The 18665-nt window shown below is 43.4% G+C and overlaps 4 protein-coding genes and 1 long non-coding RNA gene across 8 annotated transcripts; 2 read left to right on the top strand and 3 right to left on the bottom strand.

Annotated features, from left to right (window-relative positions):
* Positions 1 to 208: 208 nt before the first annotated feature.
* LOC9327842 (ethylene-responsive transcription factor RAP2-12) lies at positions 209 to 2000 on the bottom strand. Of its 2 annotated transcripts, none has more exons than XM_021012354.1 (3): positions 1615 to 2000; positions 526 to 1337; positions 209 to 440 (listed from the first exon to the last, which is right to left on the bottom strand). In XM_021012354.1, exons 1-2 carry the CDS (start codon positions 1874 to 1876, stop codon positions 562 to 564), a joined length of 1038 nt encoding a protein of 345 aa, XP_020868013.1. In that variant the 5' UTR covers positions 1877 to 2000; the 3' UTR covers positions 209 to 440; positions 526 to 561. The 2 variants fall into 2 exon arrangements, with proteins under 2 accessions (XP_020868013.1, XP_002891780.1); XM_002891734.2 differs by having other exon boundaries at positions 530 to 1337.
* On the top strand, positions 1625 to 2125 carry LOC110224852. The gene has a single exon (XM_021012355.1). The coding sequence runs from the start codon at positions 1845 to 1847 to the stop codon at positions 1938 to 1940; it is 96 nt and encodes a 31-aa protein (XP_020868014.1). The 5' UTR covers positions 1625 to 1844; the 3' UTR covers positions 1941 to 2125.
* Positions 2126 to 3412: 1287 nt separating this feature from the next.
* On the top strand, positions 3413 to 4838 carry LOC110225104. Of its 2 annotated transcripts, none has more exons than XR_002329508.1 (4): positions 3413 to 3679; positions 3765 to 3875; positions 4364 to 4596; positions 4700 to 4838. It is a non-coding gene; the product is annotated as an uncharacterized LOC110225104 (long non-coding RNA). The 2 variants fall into 2 exon arrangements; XR_002329509.1 differs by having other exon boundaries at positions 3765 to 4209.
* Positions 4839 to 11904: 7066 nt separating this feature from the next.
* Positions 11905 to 13150, bottom strand: LOC110224473 (uncharacterized protein At3g60930, chloroplastic-like). The gene is made up of 2 exons (XM_021010561.1): positions 12674 to 13150; positions 11905 to 12600 (listed from the first exon to the last, which is right to left on the bottom strand). Exons 1-2 carry the CDS (start codon positions 13148 to 13150, stop codon positions 11905 to 11907), a joined length of 1173 nt encoding a protein of 390 aa, XP_020866220.1.
* A 4459-nt stretch (positions 13151 to 17609) lies between these two features.
* Positions 17610 to 18363, bottom strand: LOC9327841. Of its 2 annotated transcripts, XR_002329027.1 has the most exons (3): positions 18102 to 18363; positions 17756 to 18006; positions 17610 to 17723 (listed from the first exon to the last, which is right to left on the bottom strand). XR_002329027.1 is itself a non-coding variant. In XM_002891733.2 (2 exons), exons 1-2 carry the CDS (start codon positions 18287 to 18289, stop codon positions 17814 to 17816), a joined length of 381 nt encoding a protein of 126 aa, XP_002891779.1. In that variant the 5' UTR covers positions 18290 to 18363; the 3' UTR covers positions 17650 to 17813. The 2 variants fall into 2 exon arrangements, 1 of the variants encoding a protein (XP_002891779.1); XM_002891733.2 differs by having other exon boundaries at positions 17650 to 18006.
* Positions 18364 to 18665: the final 302 nt, after the last annotated feature.

The raw sequence follows: 18665 nt of genomic DNA, 5'->3' as shown, positions 1-18665 counted from the left end.
TCTGTCGTTTAACGTCGTCGTTTTAGCATTTTTTTCCTCTAGATTCAGTGTACCACGAAATAACAAAAGTGGCTCACTTTTCTAGGCAATCAATCACCGCTTTTTTTCTGATCACAAATTTACGATAACCTGTCCTTAATTTTCGTCCGGTTTGGTTCAAATCTAGCTTGTGACTTCTTTTGTTATGTTCAACATTTCTCACAAACTCTTAGTAGCATACATAGAAGATTTATTTGATTAAACAGATGAGAGGTTCAAACACATTATGACAAAAGTTATAGAAGTTTTGGGGCACAAAGTAACAAAACACAAACGAATTCAAAGATTCACTAACCCAAACAAAAACTACCACAACCCCTAGAAATAAGCCTCTACTTAACTTCATCACACCTACCCTGAAGATAGAGGCTCATGACTTCTTTGAATGCGAACAACAACTCCTGAAAGAGACAGAGACAGCAGAAGATGATGAAAGTAACAGACATTAGAAAGTTTTGGAGGTTGATAACGATGCGGGAAACTCACTAACATGCAGCCTTATTTACATGAAAATGGATCTCTTCAGAAGACTCCTCCGATCATGGAATGTATCTCATCAATGCTCCATAGGTCCATAGGGTTTACACAATTGTCCTGAGTCGTTACAGCATCTTCGTTGAGGAAATCCAGTGAAGCGTCCCATTCAGTGTTGTTGTAAGGTGTCTCGAATTCCATAGACTTGAGCTTCTTAGCTGGATTGGCTTCCTCAAAGAATAGACCTGAGTTGTTGCTGTTGATAAGCGCAGAAGAGATGTCGGGAGTTATTGGAGCTTGATCGCTCCAACCAAACTCAGAACAATCGAACGAATTACTACCCTGGTCTGAGCTGAAATACTGATACCCGTTACATCCAGCATCAACGGAGTTTGTCAACCCAAACTGATTGTTGTTGTTGTTCACTTGTTGGTGTTTCTCCTCCTCCATGAAACACATATTGTCAAAGGAGTTGTTCAGGTTCTGAACCAAAGCTGGACTTGGGTTTGGGCTAGGTTTAGCCACTGGTTTCTGAAGATTAGCCTTCACAGAGCGTTTCTGAGAATTAGCCTTGGGGTTTTCCTCAGGGAAATTCACCTTAGCTTTAGATCCACGGATCCTCCGCGCTGCAGCATCGTAAGCTCTAGCAGCTTCCTCAGCTGTCTTGAAAGTTCCAAGCCAGATTCTAGCACCTTCTCTTGGATCACGTATCTCAGCAGCCCATTTGCCCCAAGGACGTTGCCTAATCCCTCGGTACTGATTCTTCCTCTTCCTCTTTCCAGATCTCTCAGCTTCCCCATCAACTTTCTTACCAAAAGCTGAACCTAGTAGTGAGTGTTAAAACAACAACAAAACAAAAACTCATCACCAAACTCAAATCCATCTCATCACACAAATCAAGCCTATTAAGCCCCCAAAAAAAACATCACTCAAAATCATATGCATATAAATCAAGCCTCATGCTTTATACAACAATCAAAATCATAAGCATATAAAGGTATGCAAAAACAATTTATTTCAATGAACATAGCTATATTGAATCAAAACTTGATTTCTAACCAACTCAATCGCTAAAACTGAAACAAATGCCCAAATATTTACCTTCGACGGCGGGTTTCGGAGTCGAAGTGAAAACGAATGGTTTCACATCGGCGAAAACATCACCGACATCGAAATCATCATCGCAATCAATAGAAGAATCATCTTTGAAACCCTGGAAATCAGCCTCGAACTCAGCGTCAAAATCAAAGACATTAGAGCGCTTTTTCGAGCTCTTCTTCAGATCCGGCCAAATAAACTCACTGGTAACACGGCGAGACCTCGGCGGTGGAATGAAATCGGAGATTATAGCTCCTCCACACATGTCGGTGACTCTTGAGGGTGTAAATGTTCGAAAACAAAATCTTAGCGGCGAAAATGGAAATTAATTGATACTTTTGGGGTTTTTCTTTGTTTTTTTTTTCTTCTCTCTTCAACGCTTTGCTTTGTTCTTCGGGAGCAGAAAGGGCTTTTAGCGTAAAATAAAGATGAAGCGAGTACCATGATTAATTACCATTATACCCTAAACTTGATGTACTATTTACGGTACTACCCTACTTTATATTCATGTACTTTAGATTTGTTTTGTAAATTAGTAATTTTATGGTTAGTTGCAGTAAATAGGATTAAATTAGTCAGATTTGACTGCTAGTAGACAAAAGAGTCTAGGCAATTTTTCACCTAACGTTGATTTTTTCATAAGGCCTATTTCCTTTTTACTTTATTGTACAATATAGGTCATATAGAACTTTGATATATATAAGTTTGAAGTTTGAAAAAAAAAAAAAGTTTGAATAAAACGAAGTCGATCAAATCTTTTGATTGGTTATATTGAGACAGTTTTATTTTTATACCATGTAAGAGAATGATCATTTTCTAATGCTAAAAATGTGATAATTTTTGAAATTATAACAATTTTTTTCTTGAGTTTGTGTATTTTTTTATAAATGTAAGAGGATTTTATATTAATATTTTTAATAACACTTATCATAATCTCTATTTTGTATTTTAATAAAAATATAAGAATAATATTTATTGCATTTTGAATGATTAATTAAAAATAAGTAATCTAAGAAAAATGAAAAAGAGATGGCATTGAATTGAAGTGCTTGTTTGACTGATTTGCTGCCTTTTAAGTTTTAACTAGAAGTAATATTCATTGTAGTAATAAACTTACTAGTTGACCCTAATTCATGAGTAGCCAAAATTAAACATCTATAGATCTATCTATTATTGTGATTACCATTTAAAACAAAATTACATACTTTTACAATATTTTTTTCCTGCTTTACATTGAATATTAAATTGTTCCACTCAGGAGGAGCCAACGCAGAACACATATAGTTTGAAACTAAAAATAACTTAATTTTTAAAAAATAATATATAAATGAATTATTGATAATAAGGTACAAAATAAATGAAATATTGAAAAATGTCATGAAAACCATACAACGACTTGTGAATGTAATTTTGATTACATGAGAGGACCATTAAGACCTTATGCTGTTGTTATGCATATGGCTAAAACTGTAAAAGCATAGAACCACATTTATGAATCTACGTGTGCAGGACACGTACGATATTATTGAAGCTTTTTGAGCAAGTTGATAGGATTTGGTTTTTATGACAAAGCTTTTGTCGTTTCATGACTAACAATTCTTTGTCGTATTCCAAATCAACTAATTTTCTTAAATCTCAATTTAAAAGTTCCTTATAATTCGTTTACTCTTAACTAAATTTATTAGGTTCAAAGTTTCAAAACTTCGTTGCGTATGTACCTAGGAAACTAAACCATGTTTTATTTTAGTTTTTTGATATATGATTGCAACTTTCTAAGAGCATCTCCAACGGCATGTTTATGTGGAATTGAAATGAGGTTCTCTTGATTAAAGTGATTAAAAATAATTCAAAACAAGTAATTATGCAGAGAGTCGGCTCTGAAGAGAGAGATTTGAGAATCGACTCTCTCCCTCTTTTTCTTTCTCTTTCTCGTATCTCTGGTGATTCTGCGACCCTTGAGAAAGGAAGACGGAGGATTAGTAGCAGAAGAAGAAGAGTTTAGCCATATCTACATAGAAGGAAGATGGCCTTTTCTCATCAAATAAATCTCTCGCCTTTTCTCATCCAAGTAATTTATCTTTCTCTCTTCGCTACCCTTCTTCTTCCTCTACTTGTACTTTGTATCTGACTAGTTTCAAATTTTATCTTACCAGATTCTGATGCCACAAAGCTAGCCACAATCACAAACCCAATTTCTACTTGTCGGGTTCATGTTCCCAAACTTGTTGGAATCCGATCCACCTTCGCTTCTGGTTCTCCTCTTTGTACGTCTTCCTTGGTCCTGACCAATTCTCCAATTCTCTAAATTTAAGCTTTAGTTTGAAAATTAGGGTTTCTGGGTATCCTAAGCAGCTCAATTTTTGATAGTTTTGATTCGTTTTATAGACTGAATTGTTCACATATGAAACAGAGCATAAACAATTGGTTAGAGGTAAGCTTGAGATTAGCTTGGCTGAACATCAATAGTGGCAAGAAAAGAGGAATCAAATTGAAAGAGAAATTGAATGTTGTTGCGGCAGCTAATGCGTATTAGAGGAAGAACTTAGCATTGTGAGAGAGTGATCTTATTGATTTAGTGGTGTTGCATGAACTTAGCATGTAAGAATTGAGCTCTGTCTTGGTTTTTAGTGGTGAAGGGTGTTCAAAAACCAGTGACTTGTGTCGTGTAGGATTAAATTCTAGGAGGATTGGTTTCGAATTGGATATGTATGAATTGGATATGTTCATTATACATGTAGCCATGTTTCTGCAGGATGGATTAGGTTGAAAAAAGAAGAAGCAAGTTTTAGTGTTGTTTACATGATAAATGTAGTAACCGGTGCTTGAGATCTTTATTTTGGCTTGGTGATACTAACAGAAGATGATGAGGAAGAACACGAAGATGTGGTAACATTAAGCAGAACACAGAGATGATGTTTGAATGGCTAGGGAAATGGAATGGACTAGTTTGGAATTCAGATGAAGTGGGTTTTGTAAAGGTCATAGGTGAGTTGTTCCTCTGATCTTTGCATTTGTACTTAAAACTAGATGCATTTCTAGCTGCACTTGTTAGATATGCAAATTTAATAGTAAATGTGTGTTTTTGCAGGAGACAACAAGAGGTTGGATACCATATCTGTAGGTTTCAGTTACAATAACATTGGAAGCGAATAGTTAGGTAATAGGTAAGAATTATCCTCATCTGCCTCAGTTGCACTCTTTTTGAATACACCTTCCTTTTCTCTATATATACAACACTACTTCTTATTATATCATAACACAACACTTGTTCTTGTTATATCAAAACAACACTTCTTCTTATTATATCAAAACACAACACTTATTCTTGTTTTACAAAGACACAAATAACATTTCTTCTTGTTTTACAAACATACACCACTTTTTGTTTTTCAAAATTTAAATGATTTATTCTTAAGAGAACCCCACCATTGGAGAAAGACAAATTTAAGCTCTCTTAAAAAATGTTCTTAACTTTAAATTTTGCAAAATTTATATTAAACAATTGGTGAGAGCCCATGTGGAGTTCTCACCATTGAAAATGCTCTAAATTATGTATAAACAATTATTGGAAGTTGTTGGGGTCGGGTTCCACCCCTTGGCGCCGAGCCAGACTTAGAACACTTTGGGAGTCTTTCAGAGATCATCTCGGGGCATCGCATCATTCACCTCGGGATATCTGTCTAAACGATTTAGTATACCCGAGCCCATCGCCTCGGGGATACTTAAACAAGACGACGAAGACACCCGAGCTCAATTGCCTCGGGAATACCCGAGCCCATCACCTCGGGGATATCCAGAACAAGACGTCGAAGGCACCCGAGCCCAATTGCCTCGGGGGCACCCAAGCCCAATTGCCTCGGGGGTACCCGAGCCCATCGCCTCGGGGATATCCTGAAGAAGACATCAGAAGCACCCGAGCCCAATTGCCTCGGGAGTACCCGAGCCTGGTCACCTCGGGAGTTTCTGAGCCCATCGCCTCGGGGACACCCGATGAAGCCATCCTAGAATGCCCGAGCCAGCCCTTCATGTGTACCCGAGCCGGTTGTACAAGTTCCCCGAGGCGAAGTCTTCATCATCGCCCGAAGCAAAGACTTAGTAAATATTCTTCTTTAAAGGTATCATTTCTAAGCACATTGTCATTTCCGAAAAAGAAGGATCATTTCCGATATACTCGGAAATGATAAGGAGGAATCGCGAAGGATCAACTCAAATCAGGAAATCTTCCGAAAACTCCGAAGAATAAGGAAATTGTCCTAATCCGCGATATTCTAGCCGACTTCAAGATAAATGGAAATCTTCCGAGAATATCGCTGGAGAAGCGGTTTATCACCCCTATATAAAGAGACTCAAGGATCAAGCAAAAGGGGGACAAGATCGCTCTAGAATTTACACTACGCAAAGCTCTCACAGCACAAACATCTTTTCTTTTACGATCAAACTCTTGTACGATCAAAATCATCTTTTCATTAATAATATCAAGAACACCATCTTTGGTTATAATCGTTTCTGTTGTTCTTTGAGAATTCACGATTATCGTATCCCTAAAATAAAACCCTAGACAAATCTCGATTGTGTTAGTTTCGACTTCCACAGTTTGGCGCCGTCTGTGGGGATACTTTAGAATTCTCTTACCCTAAGACGCAGAACTCGATTACTGAAAAGGACGATGAACGAAGACGGTCGTCAGACGCCACCAGCTGGAGGAGGAATCCCGAACCCTCCGAACCCTCAAGATCCTCAAGCCGATCCGACGATCCTAGCGACTCTAGCCGAACTGAAAGATCTGATGGTTAAATTCCAGAAGAAAGCTGACGACCAAGAGAAAGCCAACCAAACCTTGGCGCAGCGAGTCGACGAAATCGCAACACGCGGGCAACAAAAGACCACACGTTTCCAAACTCGGCCACCACGAGCTCGGAGGGACTTGCCTGGCATCAACCCAACGAGACTCACGTTCGCGACACCGACCGGCAACACCAGAGTCGCAACCCGAGCCGACCCTGTCAGGCGCGAGAACCAGGATGATCCCACCGAGCCGGACGCAGTGGACTTGACGGACGAGCCAGATGATCTGCAAGACGAACGTACGCGAGCCGGAGCTAACTCTGCCGAGCGAACAGATCTCACTGACGATGAAGAAACTGAGGAAAACATAAGGTGGGCCGAAGAATCCGAAAGAGAAGACGAGCTAAGCAAGATCCGAGCCTCCCTAGCCAAGGCGGAAGCCGATATGAAGCTCGTCAAAACCCAGATACATAGCGTCTCGTCCTCCGCACCGAACATCGACCGAATTTTGGAAGAATCCCGGAATACGCCTTTTACCAAAAGAATTTCCGAAACGACGATGTCCAATCTGGGGAAGTTCAAAATCGATTCTTACAACGGATCAACCGACCCAAAATGCCACATTAAATCGTTCGTGATATCTGTGGCCCGAGCCAGGTTCAAGCCCGGCGAAAAAGATGCAGGTCTATGCTTACTGTTCGTGGAACACCTCAAAGGACCTGCATTAGACTGGTTTTCAAGATTGGAACGAAACTCGATCGATAGTTTCGACGAGCTGTCGACATTGTTCCTTAAACAATACTCCGTGCTCATCGACCCCGGAACTTCCGACGCGGATCTGTGGTCTTTATCTCAACAACCCACCGAGCCGTTAAGAGATTTCCTCAAGACTTTCAAATCAACGCTAGCCAAGGTCGAAGGAATTACCGACGTAGCAGCTCTCTCAGCTTTGAAGAAAGCTCTCTGGTACAAGTCAGAATTCAGGAAAGAGTTGAACCTGTCTAAACCGACAACAATTCGTGACGCGCTGCATCGAGCCTCGGATTTCGTCGCCCACGAAGAAGAAATGGCGCTACTAGCAAAGAGGCACGAGCCGACGAAACAGGCGTCCCGAGCCGAGAAAACTGAGAAAGCCCAAGCGGCACCTCCAGTCCAGAAGAAGACGCGTGAGAACAGTACGTATACGCATCACGAAGGGCGTAATTTCTCAGGATACCATAGCTACCAAATCGACACACCCCGAGGCCGTGGCCGCGGCAGAGGCCGAGGCCGTGGGCGAGGAAGAGAGTCCTTCACCTGGACAAGGGATCAGCCACCGAACAATGATCAGGAATATTGCGAACACCACAAAATTTTCAGCCATCATACCTCGAGATGCCGAAGCCTCGGAGCCAAGTTAGCAACCAAATTCCTAGCTGGAGAGCTCGGGACAAACGTTACTCTCAAGGACCTCGAGCCAGAACCGGAGCCCGAGCAGATCAATCCAGGGAGAGACCCCGAACCAAGGAACCAGGAGTCTCAGAAAAGAACCCGGGGGTCGGAAGACGAAGACCGAGATGGTACGCGGCAGAAGGTTCTTACCATAATGGGTGGATCACCTTACTGTCCTGACACCGTAGCGGCAATCAAAGCTTATCAACGCCGAGCCGAGACGCCTAGCAACTGGACAAGACGCTTCGATCGACCTAACGACGTGATCACATTCGAAGAAAGCGAGACAAACGGGCTCGACATGCCTCATAACGATCCAATCGTCGTCACATTAGCGATAGGAGACCACGATATTTATCGAGTGTTGATTGACACCGGCAGCACCATTGACGTGATCTTTCGCGAAACGCTCCAACGAATGAACATCGACATGTCACAGGTGGTTCCGACCCCGAGGCCTGTCCTCGGATTTTCAGGAGAAACTTTGATGACGCTTGGAACCATCCAACTACCAGTCCGAGCCGGCGGGGTAACAAAGATAGTCAACTTCTCAGTCACCGACCGACCTACCATCTACAACGTCATAATGGGGACTCCGTGGTTAAATCTAATGCGAGCTGTCGCATCAACATATCATCTGTGTGTCAAATTCCCGACCCCTAATGGCGTGAAAACAATATGGGGCAGTCAGAAAAATTCTCGGATGTGTTTCATGGCAGCACACAAACTCCGAAACCCCGTCACCGAAGCGAAGGCTGAAACCAATCACAAGAAATCAAAACTTGGCCGGAGTGAAGAGAAGGCTATATCTAAACAGTTATAGCAATTACAGATCGAGGAGGCGCGCGAGGAGAAGAAGCCTACCTCGGATCCTGTAATCTCCATTAGCCTCGACGATGAACGGCCCGAACGATGCGTGGAAATTGGCAGCGACTTGAGCGAGGAAATCAAGATCGATGCTCTACTAAACATGCCCTCACCGCAGAACAAGCGCGAAGTCCAACGTCTCACCGGGAGAGTCGCAGCCTTGAACCGATTCATCTCGCGATCCACTGACAAATGCCTAGCTTTCTACGATACTCTGCGCGGGAACAAGAAATTCGAATAGACCGACCGCTGCAAAGAAGCTTTCCAGGAACTGAAGAAATATTTGGCTAATCCACCAGTGTTAGCGAAACCAGTCCCGGGCGAGCCGTTATTCCTATACATCGCAGTCTCTGACACGGCTATAAGCGGAGTCATAGTCAGGGAAGACAGAGGGGAGCAGAAGCCGATTTTTTACGTCTCGCAAACTTTCACCGACGCGGAAACACGCTATCCGCAAACTGAAAAGCTTGCCCTCGCCGTAGTAATGTCAGCGCGGAAGCTACGGCCATATTTCCAGTCTCACTCGATTGTCGTCATGGCGCCCGTATCGCTCCGAACCATCTTGCACAGTCCAAGCCAATCGGGACGCTTAGCCAAGTGGGCAGTAGAACTCAGCGAGTATGACATCGAATACAGAAACAAAACATGCGCGAAATCTCAAGTCCTGGCCGATTTCATCATCGAGCTGCCAACAGAGAACGTCCGAGAAGAGTCACCCAACGCTGTTTGGATCCTCCACGTTGACGGCTCATCTTCAAAACAAGGTTCTGGCGTCGGAATCAGCCTCGCATCACCAGCTAAATTTCGGCTAAATTTCGACGCGACTAACAACGTGGCTGAGTATGAAGCGCTGATAGCAGGACTTAAGCTGGCGCGGGGACTTAAGATCAATAAGCTGCGAGCCTTTTGCGATTCCCAACTCGTGGCTAATCAATTCAATGGAGAATACGCGGCTCGCGACGAACGAATGGAAGCGTATCTTGCTCTCACGCAAGACTTGGCGAAACAGTTCGGAGAGTTTGAGCTGACCAGAATCCCACGAGGTGAGAACACATCGGCCGATGCCTTAGCAGCTCTAGCTTCAACCTCCGACCCTAATCTGAAGAGGATCATACCGGTTGAGTTCATCGAAAAGCGGAGCATTGAAGATAATAGCAAGGATCAAGTTCTAACAGCTCGGGAGACAGAGGAACTAGAAGAAATGGACGTCAAACAACTAGACCAGCAAACTACGGACGCAACCGAGCCCGAATACGGGAGCGACGCCAAATGGATCGGAGCCATCCGAAGCTACATTGCCGACGGAAAAGTTCCTACTGAAAAGTGGGCAGCTCGGAAGCTTAAGGCCAAAGCGGCTCGGTATACTCTTATCGACGGAGAGCTCTTTAAATGGCGATTTTCTGGTCCTCTCCTTATCTGTGTCGAAGGAAACGAAGCTCGCAGAGTCATGGAAGAAGTTCACGGCGGATCTTGTGGAAACCATTCTGGCGGAAGAGCTCTGGCTATAAAGATCAAACGCCACGGGTATTTCTGGCCGACGATGGTCAAAGACTGCGAGAAATTTTCTCAACGGTATGATAAATGCCAGAGGCACGCACCAACCATTCATCAACCCGCCGAGCTCCTCTCTTCCATCACTTCGCCTTATCCGTTCATGCGATGGTCCATGGACATCATCGGACCTCTACACAACTCCAAACAGAAGAAACTCGTCCTCGTACTAACAGACTACTTCTCCAAATGGATCGAGGCAGACTCCTACGCCAGCATCAAAGACGCGCAGGTCGAAAACTTCGTCTGGAAGAACATCATATGCCGCCACGGGATACCTTATGAGATCGTTACAGACAACGGATCGCAGTTTATTTCGGCTCGGTTCGAAGGATTCTGCGAGAAATGGGGAATTCGCCTCAGCAAATCTACGCCTCGGTATCCCCAGGGGAACGGACAGGCCGAAGCGGCAAACAAGACGATTCTCGACGGAATAAAAAAGCGCCTCGACGCAAAGAAAGGCCGCTGGGCCGACGAATTAGAAGGAGTACTCTGGTCACACAGAACCACGCCCCGGCGGGCCACGGGAGAAACACCCTTCGCCCTTGTCTATGGCACGGAGTGTGTGATTCCCACCGAAGCCGAGATCCCGGGACTGAGAAGACGTTTTCTCCCCGAGCAGGAAAATTCTAACACTCAAATGATGTTAGACGAGCTGGACTTAATTGACGAGAGAAGAGATTCAGCTTTGATCCGTATGCAGAACTATCAGAATGCAACGGCTCGGTACTACAATTCTCACGTGAAGCATCGCCGCTTCCACGAAGGAGAGCTTGTACTGCGCAAAGTTTTCCAAAATACCGCCGAGCAGAACGCAGGTAAGCTCGGTACAAATTGGGAGGGACCTTACACGATCGCAAAGGTAATCCGTCCCGGCGTCTACGAACTCATCAACATGAACGGCAAAGCGGTACCTAGATCCTGGAACGCAATGCATCTAAGGAAGTATTACCTCTAAAAATCTAAGGTACGCATGTACTTGAACTACGGGGTGGCTTGATCCCTGAAAAGGGTACGTAGGCAGCTCGTCCTCGGACGAGTTCAGCTACCCCCCCTAATTAAAAAAGGGGGGAGTGGGTCCGTATACTTACATACTCCCACTAAATTTTTTCAAATTCTCAAGTTTTTACCCTTCGGATTATCAATCCTATCCACCTCGGAGATTTTAACGGTCATCTTATCGATCTATAAAGCTAAAAGTTCGTTTGGACGATGGCCACGTCCTCGGATAGAAAAAGCTCTTTTCACCGCCTCGGTTACAGCGCGCTATATAAACGGTCGAGACGATTCGGTCGGAGATATCCTACCATAGAGAAATAGTCTTCAGAAAACCCAGTCGACTTCAACACTGGTACCCCAGTCCGCTTCTTAGCACTGGCTTCGACTATATCAGCTCGGGTCGCAACCGATAAAGATTAGTCCTACTTAATCAAAACCCAGTTATCCTAACACTGGTGAACGATTCATTTCGCGTTCGGCTCGAAAGATAAGACGTTTGGATTTAACTTCTTAACGACCAATTCTTAAATTCGGTTAACTTAACACCGGCGCATGATTCGATTCGGAAAAATGTTTTAAGAAAAATACTTGGGACATAACATTCAAGGGATAAAGCCATCCAGGCGTGTCTTACAAAAAGAGTAAAAAGACATCTCGGGATCAGATCGAATCTTGGTTAACCGGCGAAACTTGAGCTACCTCGGTACCTCGGTTCGAATCCGACTGGTCGGCAACACCTATCGCAGCCGCGGCACCCTCTATCGAACGATTTCCGAAGCTTTCGTCGACAGAATCCGGGGAAACCGGAGCAAGCTTCAAGTCCTCTCGCAGCTCGGTCCCGAGACGGACGTACTCATCCTCAGCATCTCCATACTCGGTCGTCCATTGAAGGACCTCGGCTTTCTCATCCTCCACCTTTTTCCCTTCCTCCAGCTCGGCTATCAGCTCAGCATTGGCCCGCGCTTGCACCAAGTACATATAGCGCGTGGACACCTTCCCGTACTGGTCCATCTTTGCCTCGATAGCCTTGATCTTCTCGGCAAACTCCCTTTTGGCCGCCTTCCGCTCTCTGATAACCTCCTTCTCTCGGAGAGCCTTTTCTTCGGTGAATAACCGATGAAGGCGTGCAATCTCGGCCTCGAGCTTTCTCCGAGTTCGCAGGCTATCCTCCAAAGCCTTCAACCGCTCCACCTTCTCGGCCTTGGCCGATGCCTCGGCCTCTTGTTTAGCCGCCATCGCCTCGGAAACCCTAGCCTCTACTTCGGCCCGGGAGATCTCCGATTTTTCACGAGCAAGCTCGGATTTCCGAGCTCCAGAATCGTAGGCTCGGACCATGGAATTCATCAAGTTGAAGGCCTGCAATAGAACGGGAATCGTCAGCAAACACATATGGAAACGATAGAAAAACACGCAAGGAACGAACCTATACCTTCAGAAATCCAGCGGCAGTCTCACGATAGTTTTGTGCCTCCAGCAAGGCCTCGGGAGCAGGAAGCGGCGGACCCGAACAAGAAGCGATAAGATTAGCCGAAGCTATCTTATCCTTATGGATGGGAACTTCACTGCGGCTCCTCTTTTCTTTTCTGCGTCCTCCCGAGCTATCGCCTCGGGGCCTTTTCCCTTTTGCCTTAGCCTTCGCCTTGGCACCCAGAGCTACAATTGCCGAAGCCCCTGCTGCGGCGGGAACTTCCACATCCGGCCGAACATCACCAGAGGCCTCGGGCCTGGACAAGTCCGCAGTGACCCGAATCTCCTCAGTCGCCTCGGCACCATCGGCAGCCTGCGGATCAAAGTTAACTTCAGGCATAGGTGACGGACCGAACGTCGCCTCGCAAACCCTTTTCTCCTCGGCCGCCTTTCTTTCGGCAGCTTTCTTCGCCCTCAAAGATTGCGCAGCTCCTTGCATTTCAATAAGGTGATCGAGACGGTGGTCGGATGATTCTGAAGAAGACTGGCAGGGAGCTCCGTGCAACAGACGCAAGGCTCTCTCGATTCTCTCCTGGGAGAAGTGCTTCGTCCAGTCGCACTTCCGAGCAATTAGTTCGTCGTGGAGATCTAGAAAACCTTCGGGAATGTCTTCGAGAAACGACGGGTTCCGATCTGCATGAACAGGAAAAACGGTTAGTAAAAAGTTTGAAGTGAAACAAGACAACAAATACGGCTTCGGGCGTAGTACCGATTTGTCTCCACTTTCCAACGACTTTCCCTAAGTAGTCCTCGTGGACACTATACTCATTTAAGGCTACGAAGAAGAAGTGGTCGGTATACTTCTCGTCCTTGCTCGGGAAACCGCCGATAACCCTCCTATTTAGCCTCGGAGATATGTAAAACCTCTCGACAGGGCCCGGTATGCGCCGGATCTCTAGGAGATTCCTCAAGTGGCTTAGGTCAACCAGATTGACCGTCTCGATACTTCGGACTAAAATCCCCACTAGATGCCGCAAGCCTCGGGTCGTTATCTGGGATAAAGCAATCTTGTACGACCACAGAAACGCCAAAATCGGCCTCGAGATTGGAAGCCAAAGGTAGCAATGATAGAAGAACCCCTCGTAAAGGGTAAAAAATCCCTCGGGTGGATCATCGGCTTGCTCATTTGGAGTCGGAAGTCTCAGCTCAACCCCCTCACTAAAACCAAACCGAGCCTTGAGATCCCGAAGGGAATCCTCCGTGTATAAAGTAGAACCCGGGGGATCAGGTTTCCTGGCCTTCTTGGCTCGTTTTCTCTTCTGTTGACCCTTGGCTGCTTGGACTTTAGCTTGAAGCAACCTAGCCGCCTCGTCAGAATCGTAGTGAACTTCCTCGGCCTTAACAGGAAGTAGAGGTGCCTCGGGGGCACTTCGCCAGCACGATACTCCAGCCTCGCCAGTTGCTGGAGGATGGATCCTCCTTCTACTCAAAGTCGCCTCGGGATCATCAGGCAAATCCTGATCCCGAGCTACATTCGCAATCGCGTCTTCCCGAACGACGAAACGGCTCGGGTCTTCTTCCCGAGAAGCCGACTCTGCGTCACTACCACGGTACAACACGATCTGATTATCCGCGGTATCCGCCTCGGGGTCGCTCGAGGAACTCCAGACCATCTTTCTCTTGTAGACGGGGAGAAGAGTGTCACCTCGGGGCGAGTCACTGGAATCAGAGAGGGACATTTTCTGGCTCGGGAGATTGAAAAAGTTGATCGGAGGAATGAAATTTGACAGATCGGAGAAATCAACCTAGACCTAATGACGGTGGCGCTACGACGGAAGTATTAACGGAAAAAGTAAAAAATGCAAGAAATCAAGATCAGAGAGAAGAAAACGAACCTTGAAAAATTTCCTTTGCGATTGCGAAATGAAAAAACGAGTCGAAGGCTTAGCATTTATAGAGATTTTGGGCGCGTCGGGTACGGACGAGCCAAATAAAACACATCGAATCCGCGTCTGAGGCGCGTCGGGCACAAACGAAGTAAGTAGGATACTTCACATCCGCACGAGTCTCGGGAATCAGCGAAGGGACCTTTCCACTTCTCGAGAAGGAATTCCAACCGTCACACGCCAAGAGAAGATGAAACGACAGAAGAATTCGAATCGCCAAAAACTTTAAAGGGATCGAACTGTTCAGAGTAAACGGCTCGGCCTAGATGTCATAAAGCTCATCACGCTTGGTTATCCAAACTAACGAGCTGGGGGGCTAACTGTTGGGGTCGGGTTCCACCCCTTGGCGCCGAGCCAGACTTAGAACACTTTGGGAGTCTTTCAGAGATCATCTCGGGGCATCGCATCATTCACCTCGGGATATCTGTCTAAACGATTTAGTATACCCGAGCCCATCGCCTCGGGGATACTTAAACAAGACGACGAAGACACCCGAGCTCAATTGCCTCGGGAATACCCGAGCCCATCACCTCGGGGATATCCAGAACAAGACGTCGAAGGCACCCGAGCCCAATTGCCTCGGGGGCACCCAAGCCCAATTGCCTCGGGGGTACCCGAGCCCATCGCCTCGGGGATATCCTGAAGAAGACATCAGAAGCACCCGAGCCCAATTGCCTCGGGAGTACCCGAGCCTGGTCACCTCGGGAGTTTCTGAGCCCATCGCCTCGGGGACACCCGATGAAGCCATCCTAGAATGCCCGAGCCAGCCCTTCATGTGTACCCGAGCCGGTTGTACAAGTTCCCCGAGGCGAAGTCTTCATCATCGCCCGAAGCAAAGACTTTGTAAATATTCTTCTTTAAAGGTATCATTTCTAAGCACATTGTCATTTCCGAAAAAGAAGGATCATTTCCGATATACTCGGAAATGATAAGGAGGAATCGTGAAGGATCAACTCAAATCAGGAAATCTTCCGAAAACTCCGAAGAATAAGGAAATTGTCCTAATCCGCGATATTCTAGCCGACTTCAAGATAAATGGAAATCTTCCGAGAATATCGCTGGAGAAGCGGTTTATCACCCCTATATAAAGAGACTCAAGGATCAAGCAAAAGGGGGACAAGATCGCTCTAGAATTTACACTACGCAAAGCTCTCACAGCACAAACATCTTTTCTTTTACGATCAAACTCTTGTACGATCAAAATCATCTTTTCATTAATAATATCAAGAACACCATCTTTGGTTATAATCGTTTCTGTTGTTCTTTGAGAATTCACGATTATCGTATCCCTAAAATAAAATCCTAGATAAATCTCGATTGTGTTAGTTTCGACTTCCACATAAGTTCAGTATTCTCTTATTTTATAAAACTCAATTTGATACGTCGTCATACGTGTATAGTTGTATTACATGTATATAAATAAATAAGTGCATTCGTATATTTTATACTAAAAAGAACATTCATGTATATTTTCTCTATTTTATATATTAAGATCAAATTGTGAACGCAAAGAAACACAGACGAATAAAAGAGGTAGGGTCCGAATCTTTTTCCCGGATCGAGACAAGTTCCTAAATTAGCTTATCTCAAAGAATTTGAAGATGATATCATTCATGGAGCAATTATTTGTTTCACTATTTTACATTTTAATAATTGAAGTAAACTCGATTATATCACTAAAGAAGCAAAAGAAATTCCATAATCAGGTGATTTTATTTTCCACCAACTGGAATCCACAATCTGAACATAAACTTCTATATGATATATGAATTGCATACAAGTGGAATCATCATTACACAAGCCATGTTGTTTTTTTGGGCCGAATAGCTTAGCTAGTGGGCTTAATAGGTCAAGTTATAGACACTTGCAGTTAGTTCAATTTATTGGCCTTTCTAATTGGCCCGAGACCTCGAACCTGCTTACTCGTAGGGGTGGGCATTTCGGTTTAACTTCGGGTTCGGTTTGGGTTCGGTTCGGTTCGGTTTATTTGGGTTTCGTAAAACTCTAACCAAACTCAACCGAAGTTAGTTTGATTCGGTTTGTGTTTGGGTTAGTTTATGTTTGGTTCGGTTTGGTTCGGTTCGGTTTTACTTCGGTTCGATTTGAGTTCGGTTCAAAAAATTAATTAATATAACAAAACAAAAATATGAAAGAACATAGAATGAAATATGAAAGTCTTTTGAGTTTTACTCTTTATAAGTTAGAAGGAGAACCCTAAGTTTTTTAGGGTTAGAGTTTTAGAGATAATTAAATCTAATTTACATTTATTCAAATTATTATAAAATTAAGAATAAACACATATTTAGTTATTTATAATAATAATAATATAATTAACTAATTAATCAAATAAACACATTGGGTTATCGGTTCGGTTTGGTTTTAAACCGAACCGAACCAACCCATTTGGGTTGAGAATAAACCCAACCGAATGGTTTGAGTCTAAGCCAGGGTTCGGTTTAGGTCGGTTTGAGTTCGGTTGGGTTGGGTCGGTTCGGTTCGGTTCGGTTGAAATGCCCACCCCTACTGCTTAGTGTGACAGTGATACTGTTGACCAAAGTGATCACTTGACGAGGGAAAAATAAATAATTAGTAACACAATAATTCCAATTTTTAATACTATAAAATAGCATTCAATACACTATTCGCAAGTACATATTCAACACGTGCCTGAATGAGTTGTTCATATCTTCGACCAAAGAGAGTGTCTATGTCCATCCATATATCAAAATATCTCCATTAAAATAAAATAATATAAAAAAACAAATCGAATAATTTTTTTTCAGAAAGATTTTCCGCTCTAAAATAACTCTTTATCCAGTTCATATCCATCATGTCAAGATCCAATCTGAATATAAGAATATTTTTCGAATTAATCATATTTAGTTCATTAATTGTGAATATGAGTTATATGACAATTTGTATAATAGATTATCTCACTAATTAACGTGTACCTACAAGTAATCTTTATCTTTGGTCAACAACTACAATTAATCTAACTAATTAACGAGCATATTACTAAATTAGTAGTTATCCCACCTGAGATCACCACATAAACTGTCCAATAAACATTTTAAGATTTTGAAAAACGACACAATTTAATTAACATCTCTTCCTTTTTACTTATAACTTAGTAAGGTGTTTTGAGGAAAAAAAAAAAACTTAGTAAGGTGTTTAACAAAAAAAAAAAACTATAATTAGTGATTGTTTAAAAAAGCCTCAAGGAACTATAAACAATTGGCGTCTTCGCCGGAGATCATCAAATAAATCTCGAGACTCGCTTTTCCCGGCGCCGGAGTTACATCGTCTATACGAAGCCAACATCATCTTCGTCGAAGCCTCTAATTCTTTTCTTTCATCAAACAAAATCTGACTTTCTCTGCACTCTCTACTACAAAATCCCAAATCTCCTCTGTTTTCAAGAAAAAGAAAAATTGAGAATCAAGAACACATCTTTAGATTATATATAAAGAGTATCATATAATAAAGTTTTAAGAATATTCGTACCTGTACATGTAAACATCTTTGTCTTGACGGAGTTGTTTATTGCAGAGATGACATGTTTTGAGGAAACAAAGCTCCGAGATGATTGGATTGAATCGGTTTATTCTCAGTGAAGATTTGATCACTATGTTGTTTGGTTTTTCCTTTGAATCTGCTGTCACAAGTTGCAATCCAACAGAGATTTTAGTCATTCTCTCTATCTCTGTGAATTGAAAATCTGAGTAGAGAGAAAAGTGAGAAGAGAGAGAGAGAGATGAAGTTGGAAGTGGAATGGTTTTTGGGAATATATAAAAGTAGATATTTCACTGTACTAAGTGATGTGTCTTTATGTCTCAATTAAAATGTGGAATTTGACCTTTTTCGACATTGGCCAATTTCTTGTCGGACATTACTACTTTTGCTATTCAAATGAAATCAGAAAATAACCAAAAAAAAAATGGTAGTTGAAAAATAAAAAATAAAACTCGAATTCAGTATGTTATAGTTGTTGACAAACAAAATGACATGAAACTAGTTAAATGAATAAATCAATGATTTTTATTTCTTTTCATTATATTTTTAGTTTGT

Source organism: Arabidopsis lyrata (assembly GCF_000004255.2).
Source record: "Arabidopsis lyrata subsp. lyrata unplaced genomic scaffold ARALYscaffold_1, whole genome shotgun sequence".
Taxonomy (NCBI): Eukaryota; Viridiplantae; Streptophyta; class Magnoliopsida; order Brassicales; family Brassicaceae; genus Arabidopsis; species Arabidopsis lyrata.
The sequence above is the reverse complement of the archived record's forward strand: the minus strand, read 5'-3'. Positions and strand labels throughout refer to the sequence as shown.

Excerpts from the sequence above, each read along its gene's own strand:
- LOC9327841 (XM_002891733.2), bottom strand. The coding sequence starts at position 18,289 with ATGACTAAAATCTCTGTTGGATTGCAACTTGTGACAGCAGATTCAAAG. Across the intron at positions 18,007-18,101 it reads AAAGATGTTTACATGTACAG|AGGAGATTTGGGATTTTGTA; the intron begins GTACGAATATTC and ends TCTTGAAAACAG.
- LOC110224852 (XM_021012355.1), top strand. The coding sequence starts at position 1,845 with ATGAAATCGGAGATTATAGCTCCTCCACACATGTCGGTGACTCTTGAG.
- LOC9327842 (XM_021012354.1), bottom strand. The coding sequence starts at position 1,876 with ATGTGTGGAGGAGCTATAATCTCCGATTTCATTCCACCGCCGAGGTCT. Across the intron at positions 1,338-1,614 it reads TCCGAAACCCGCCGTCGAAG|GTTCAGCTTTTGGTAAGAAA; the intron begins GTAAATATTTGG and ends ACTCACTACTAG.
- LOC110224473 (XM_021010561.1), bottom strand. The coding sequence starts at position 13,150 with ATGCAAGGAGCTGCGCAATCTTTGAGGGCGAAGAAAGCTGCCGAAAGA. Across the intron at positions 12,601-12,673 it reads CTGCCGCTGGATTTCTGAAG|GCCTTCAACTTGATGAATTC; the intron begins GTATAGGTTCGT and ends GTTCTATTGCAG.